This window comes from Rhodamnia argentea, chromosome 2 (genome assembly GCF_020921035.1).
Source record: "Rhodamnia argentea isolate NSW1041297 chromosome 2, ASM2092103v1, whole genome shotgun sequence".
NCBI lineage: Eukaryota > Viridiplantae > Streptophyta > Magnoliopsida > Myrtales > Myrtaceae > Rhodamnia > Rhodamnia argentea.
In genome coordinates, this window is record NC_063151.1 from 16,801,138 (window position 1) to 16,808,336 (window position 7,199).

The following is a 7,199-nucleotide window of genomic DNA, read 5'->3' on the forward strand; positions in this document are numbered from 1 at the left end:
TTTTATTATTTATTTATTTTTTAATAGTTTCAATTGTTTATTTTTTTTATTCTTTTTTCCTCTGCTGGTCATCGGCCTCGAGCGAGATCGAGCTTGCCGGAGGCCGCCAAGCTTGTCCCTCGCCTATGGCCGGTCGCCGGCGATTGGTAGAGAAAGACAAAAAAGGAAAAAAGAATTCATAAATTCAAATTAAAAAAATATTAAAACTCGAAATTGTCCATGTTGATGCCGGCCGTGCCATGCAGGAAAGCCGGGTCCACGTCGGTAATTTCCGACTAGATGACGACGCTGAAAATCAAATGAGATTTTTCTTACCAATAGACAAAAAGTATTTTTCAGTTGATTTTTGGGTGTCAGCCAAATACTAAATTATTTTATCATTTTCTTGAAAAATAAATTTTCAAAAAATATTTTCTAGAAAAGTCACTTTTTTTCGGTAGCCCGACGGTAAAAAGAAAAAGAAAAAAAGACTACACATTTTTTGGGTTGCGGCATGGAGAGAAATGAGCAAGCAGAACACAGTCAGCGACACCAAACTAAACCGCGCCACGTGTCCCGACGGCTCCGAAGATTCTTTCGGATTCACAACGAACCGGGTCCCCCGAGCAAATGCAGCATGCGCTCGGTACTACAATAGGCTGGCGACGTGTAACGGCCGAGATGAAGTGGATCCGTGGTCTGATGCATCCGCGGCCTGGCGGGGCCCACTTCACCGTACTAGCAGGACCAATGGGAGCACGCCGCGTAATCAACTCTCACTGGCCAAATGATGCTCCCAAGCTCTTCTTCGTGTCGTGACGTCGCCGAGAGTGACGATAATGGGGAGGGATAGGTGCATAGTGACCTTTTGCCTTAACTGCGTGCGCGGGCAGCTCCTTAACCACGGTCAAGTGACGATCCTGTTCAACTATAAAAACCATCACTGCCTTCTCTTTCTCGGACCAAAGCGCGACCAAAGCGAGTGAAGTGGGGACGACGACGACTTCGGTTCTTCTTAGCCGTCTTCGGCTAGGTTAGAATCCCCCGATCACTGTCCCTTCTTCGATTGCGATCGTAATTCCCAACTGAGAGAGCGATTCGAACTCGCTCGCGTCTGTTTCGCGGCCTGTAATTCCCAGATTCCCCGCCCGATTAGTTCTGGGAGGGACGGGGGTGATTGGGAGGTAACCGATTGCTTTCTGCTTCGTCGGAGCTTGGGTAAATTTCCTGATTTTGAAGCGCGGGTCGGGTGGGGTTTTTTCTGAATGTGGAAGTGTTGTCCGAGTGTGGCGATCGTCCTCTGTAAGGGTTTTGAATCGATAGCGATCAGATTAGAGAATTTAGGAGGCGGATGTTGGTTGATGGCTGTAGGACTGCACTTATGATGCCGGATTAGGTACTTATGAGCATCGCTGTTTCTTACTGCTCCAGATGAAGAGCGTGAGTTGAGCCATCAGTCGAGAAACTCTTGGGGTCTTGGATTTTTCTGTAATTGGTCTTGGGATTATGCTTTTTCTTTTGATCGGCTTATTCTTTGTATTGATCGCGAGTGTTTTGTGGTTGAGCCCAACGGGCGCAAGAAGATTCACGTGGCCGAACCCACTTTGCCGGTTCTTCTTGTTATCAACGTTTTATGATTGTTGCATTCACGATGTTACGAACACAACAGATTTTGGTGAGGTTTTGCTGGAATGTGATTTTCTATATGCTTGATTTCATACTTCCATAACTTTGTCATATCCAGGCTGCATCATCTGGGACCTTTAGTTATGGTCTGTAATTGTCCACTCCTAACTTATACGCAACTTACTTTTGGAATAAATTACTTAACATGGATGCAACTAAAACCACATTTTTTTTTATTTCTGAGGATACAACTGAATGATTTCTCAAATGTGGTTATAACTATCAGAAAGTAACTAGACGTGCTTAGTCATCCCCATTGTACTTGTGAAGTTCCAATTGCAGCTTTCACTTTGCAATATTTCAAGTATCCATGCTCTTAATTTGTTACACTATTTTGGCGACTAAATAATTTTACCTTACCTTTTTTCTCCTGGGACATTGCCTTCACTTTTCTTATGCTCTTTTCCAGATTGAAAATCATCCTGGTCGTGGGGCATTTTCTCAAGTGACAATTCAATTCTAGTTTTATGATCATGTGTCCTCTGGCAGCTGAACCTCTGGCCGACATTAAGTATGATTGTTCTGATGAGGAAGTGTTCAAGTCCTTGGAGTGCATTACAAGTGGAAATTCTCTTCCTGGGAATGTAATCCGTGATATAAATCCCTACTGCTATCGGCCTGAAAATTTACCTGGTAAGAGTTGTGTTTTTGCAAATTTTTGCTCTTTTCAGGTTTTACTTACTGTTGAATATCTAATTTTGAGCAATTCGCCATCTTTTATTCCCTCATGCTGGCCTGCACTGTCAGACCATTCAGTTGTTTAAGTAAATAGTCCTATGAATCCTGTGAAACAACAATATCTTTGACTTCTTGCTGGACCTGGTTGGGGGTCTACACTGAAGTATAGATGGCTCAAAAACCTCTGTATTCTCCGTATGCCGTGTTTCCCATATGCAACCACTAGGTTTAATTGGTACTTTTAAATGCTTGAGCAGCATGATGTCTAACTTCTATAGATAAGTGATTTTCCTGTGTCATCATATCAGAATATTTCGAAGAGTTAGGAGACCATGTAAGCGAAATTACTTCTTTGGTATGACAATCTCTGTTATGCTAAGGGACAGCCTATATTTCTCCTCCCTTGCTCTGTGCTTCTTACCTTTGGATGGCAATTCTCACCCATCTGGATGTCACGCCTATTTAAGGAGATTTAAATTGCATCTCAACTGTATGTTCACACTTTCTAAATTAGTAACTTCTTGGATAAACCTGTTTTCATAAATAGGGAGAGGCATGTTTCAGGTTATTACGATCATCTTAATATACCAGTCGGACAGAGTCCAGAACTTGTTGTGTCTTTATACAATTATAATCCTGGTTGAAGTAAAAGTTTTCCGATTTTTAGTACCTCTCACAAGACAGAAAGTCTCTGTCCTACGTATTAGTATTGATGTGCTAGCTAAGCTAGTGTTTACTGTTGTGATTTCTTAATTGATAGTGCTATAGGAAAATGGAACACCAAAGCAAACTAACTTTTTATTATCTTGAGAAAGAAGAGAATGTGTCACCCTGTTAGAGGTTTGTATGTGGGCCTAGTCCCCTCTCAAGTTCTTGAAAGGCAATGAAATTATCTTATTGAAAAGAGGAAAAAAAAAAAGAAGGAACACTAACAATGACATGTGAAGTTATAATTTGAGAAGACTTATTTCTCACATTTTTCCTTTGGCGTTTGTGTCTATTATGATGCACTTGTGTTGGCCATTTTGTGCTTTGGGCAAGAAGCATGTGCCTTTTCCAAAGTCAGGTTGAGTCAACGAGATGCTCTTGATGACATAATATTTATAACGGATCTTAAAGTTGTATGTGTCTTGTTATAGTACCTGCCGATGCTAGCAGTAGGGAAATAATAGGTGGTGCAATGTTTCATAGAGACAAAATTGAGTAAAGTGAAAAATCATTTGCGCGTCTAGAGGAACTGCACTTTTGGCTTCAAGCGGTTTCATTTTGATTGTTTAAGAAAAGTGCATTTGATTTAGAAAACTGTTTGTCAGCCTATCAAGCAAATAAGAAGTGCTTGTTAGAATTGTACTTGACCCATGGAGATGATATATGCAGATCGTATTTGGTACCTGACATGTTCGGGGGATAATAGAGCTCCAGAGAATGGATTCTGGAAGCCCAAAGGGAATCCCCTTAGGGTACCTTTAAATTCCTCCATTAGCGGCTTGAAAACAACTCTCGAATTCTGTGATCGACAAGCTTTGGAGGGTTTTAAAACCGATTGGATAATGCAGGAGTACAAAATAACATGGAATGGGTCAAACTGTGACACCAGGGCGAAGGTAACAAGATCGGTTGAGCTGTAGGCTAAAATATCAAGATGTTTCTTTTGCTTTAATCATTTTATCTGCTTACCACTCTTACTTTGGTTGGGCAAAATGCAGGCAGTCAATTCACTTTGCAGAGTTTTCCAAGAACGTGTTTATGTAGTTGACCAGAAAATGGCCCGTACATTTGATGGTTCTGACATCACTAGAGGATGCAACCTCCTGTCAACTGCTTTGCTTGCCATTACCTCCAGGAGCAATACTGAACAAGGATCCACAAGTGACCACCAGGTAAATTATACAATCCAATTTTGCTCTCCTTGAATGCTTCTTGAACTCTTCTGAACATCTTTGCATCTAGGTATGTAACCTTGAACGTATGTAGCCTCTTATGTTGGATAATTCACGGTCGATACTTTCTACTAGAAAAGCACTAAACTGCTTAGATATCCATGTCTGGTGGTTGAATTTTCATTCTTTCCATAAGGGCTTACTTTTGATGAGTTATATTCTTCATCTTTCATGTGGTTATCATAATGCTCCCGGTAGGGATGACCTTGATCATTTCTGATGTCCGCACAACTAATGATGACAACGTTATGGGCTATGAGTTTACTGTTTCAGATATGACTTGGTTTTCCCCGTCCATCTATTGTTTTTGCATCACTAAGTGACAAACATTTTTCAGTGTCCTGATGAATAAGTTACATTATGGTCTTCAATCATGTAAGATCAGCTAGTTTTGCTATTTCGAGATTTTTCTTCACCAAATTGGTTATTGCATGCTATAGAAGTCCCCCTAAATTGAGTTACTCTAAACATCTTAAATATAGGATGCTGAGCTTAGATGGTCTTGCGATAAGCTTTTGATACATTGTAATCATGGTAATGATGCTAATTTTTTGTCTACTTTTTGAGAGAACATCCTGCTCAATAAAATTTACATTTTCTCACTTGACTAAAGGAGCAAAATAGATTCTGTGACTTCTGTCTTCGTATGATCTCCTCCTTTGTTGCTTTATCCTATATCTGTTCTTTCGGAAATGGGAGATGAACTGCTTGCCAGGTGGTAAAATTCTCTTAGCATGAGTGGGTGGATAATATATTTGGAAATTACAGGTCGTTGCAGCAGATATTCCTCAGAACCATCCTATGGAAAACCTGCATGCAAATGTTGATGCCTTGGATGACTTCTTGGAGCTGCGGGATCTTGATATTCCTCAGTCACCTTCCTCTAGTTCAGACAATTCTAGTTGCTTGACCAAGTCATCAGATGAATATTTTGATTCATTGGCCCTTTTGCAAGACATTGAGGCTGAACAGCTCCGAGAGGTGCAGCAGAAGGATGCTCATGCGAAGCTCAGTGTGTCAACTGTTAAACCATCCAATGTGGTTACACATGAAGTGACTTCAGGTAATATTTAGGAAAAAGAAAAGTCCTAGGCAAATTAAGTGCTTTTATTGACTTCTGATATTTTAATTCTAATTTCATCGTTGGGAGTTGCGATCATTGTTAAGTGTTTATATGGTCTTCAATTTTGAGAATAGCTAATTTACTCTGCTTATGGGTGTAGATTGAATTAGCATGCTTATGCAATTTCATTGTTTATCTTGCTTACGGCTCTTAGATTCCTATACGAACATGCCTTTTCCTTAGTGACAGAAAAAAAATGAACTTATATAATGTGATAATCTCACCTCCCGAGTCTTCTTTCCAATCCGTGTTCCTAACTGATGCCTTGGATGTTGAAGCGTACAGAAGAGTGTGCCTGCTTATTCTTTGTCAGGGCCTTCTTCTCCAAAGAGTCACTTGTGGGGAAGCGGAAGCTCTCTTTCAGGATTCTGGGGATACGAAGCAGAAGATATTGCATCCTATGATTCTTTCTAATACATAAACAACTTGAAACTCTTAAATGAATAGTTTTGGTTTGACCCTGAATTAGAAGAACAGAGACCTTTTCCATTTTGAGGGAATTAGCCAGCTAACATAAAGAAATGACTGAATTTGTTGCTTTTTTTCTTTGTTCAATTTATACAACCTGAAGTGCGGAATCTAGAATTAGATCAGACAGACAGCAGAAGGATCGCTAACGCAAGTTAATTTTCCACGATCTATGCAAAGTCCATTATTATGCTTGACAGGTTTTCTGTGGCTTTGCTGTTGCTAATTTTAAGTGGTAATTGGTCTCTGTAAGAGATTTGGAACAGTTGTAAAGTGAAGCCAAGCTAACTTGTCTCTGCTGATGTAAATTCTTTTCTTTTACTGCCAAAAGTATTGTCATATACCTCTAGTACTTTTTGCACATGGATGCTATTTGGAGTTCTTAAAGAATTTCTTACGGTCAGTGTAGACACTAGTTCTTCTTACTACTTAGATTGGAATGCTAGAAATTGCTTTTACTATCATTTCACTGATCTGAATCGCACAAAGGCAACCAAATTAATATTCAATCATCTGCAGGATCATTTACCAGTCATGAACGGGAAGACATGCCCAAAACTGGTTCCTCTCTTTGCGATACAGCTTCAGCTATAGGAAGTAAAGCAGCAAAGAAGAGGAATCTGAAGCATGTAGTTGGAGATGGGAAAAGCCAATCTGGTTGCGAAAATATTGCATCCCGTGCTTCAACAAGTGAAAATACTTCAGCCTTGGAAAGGAGAAGGAAGTCTGATAAGAAAACCAATATGTTGAAGAAGTTGTGCTTCATACCATTTCCCTTCCTGTTCTGATCCTTACCCTTTTGGAGTTTCTTTTCCTGCCACTTAATCATATTAATCAAGAACACGGTGCTCTCTGTATGATTATAGCGGTAGCAATATGCAGGGATAGGTATACAAAATGGTCTTTAGCTGATTTAAGAGGTTAGGGTACATTGAGAAGAGAATACGACCTGATTGATGGCCACAAGAGTAGTAGATTGGATACAATAGCAAATGGATGGGGACTTGATAACTTTGTTGTGATGTATGTGTGAATAATGGAAAGTAGTTATTTCCATCTCCTTGTACTTAGTCTACCAATGTCAATTACAAATATTAATAGGATTGGTCTGTGTATATTGTACTGAAATTTCGAGTATTGAGGTTGAAAAGGAAGTAGGAAACATCAAATCCGCAATTTCTAACATGGTATCTTCTGTTTTCGTTGCGTCGATTATATGATGCTGACTCATCTACAGTTGCGGGGTTTTTATACGGTGCCTCGACCTACGTCATTGTACCAAGTTTATTGTTGTCTTTTTCTTTTTCATTTCTTTGATTGGCAAG

At 39.9% G+C, this 7,199-nt stretch overlaps 1 protein-coding gene across 5 annotated transcripts; it reads left to right on the forward strand.

Moving 5' to 3' along the window:
* The first annotated feature begins 915 nt into the window (after nt 1-915).
* On the forward strand, nt 916-7,018 carry LOC115757532 (NAC domain-containing protein 83-like). Of its 5 annotated transcripts, none has more exons than XM_030697801.2 (6): nt 916-1,012; nt 2,075-2,298; nt 3,721-3,947; nt 4,050-4,223; nt 5,052-5,346; nt 6,394-7,018. In XM_030697801.2, the coding sequence occupies exons 2-6, from the start codon at nt 2,133-2,135 to the stop codon at nt 6,660-6,662; spliced, it is 1,131 nt and encodes a 376-aa protein (XP_030553661.1). In that variant the 5' UTR covers nt 916-1,012; nt 2,075-2,132; the 3' UTR covers nt 6,663-7,018. The 5 variants fall into 5 exon arrangements, with proteins under 5 accessions (XP_030553661.1, XP_030553662.1, XP_048130358.1 ...); XM_030697802.2 differs by having other exon boundaries at nt 938-1,197; XM_048274401.1 differs by lacking the exon at nt 916-1,012 and adding an exon at nt 1,237-1,419.
* Nucleotides 7,019-7,199: the final 181 nt, after the last annotated feature.

Coding starts and splice junctions, on each gene's coding strand:
- LOC115757532 (XM_030697801.2), top strand. CDS start 2,133: ATGATCATGTGTCCTCTGGCAGCTGAACCTCTGGCCGACATTAAGTAT. Junction 2,299..3,720: donor TCGGCCTGAAAATTTACCTG/GTAAGAGTTGTG, acceptor TGATATATGCAG/ATCGTATTTGGTACCTGACA. Junction 5,347..6,393: donor TACACATGAAGTGACTTCAG/GTAATATTTAGG, acceptor AATCATCTGCAG/GATCATTTACCAGTCATGAA.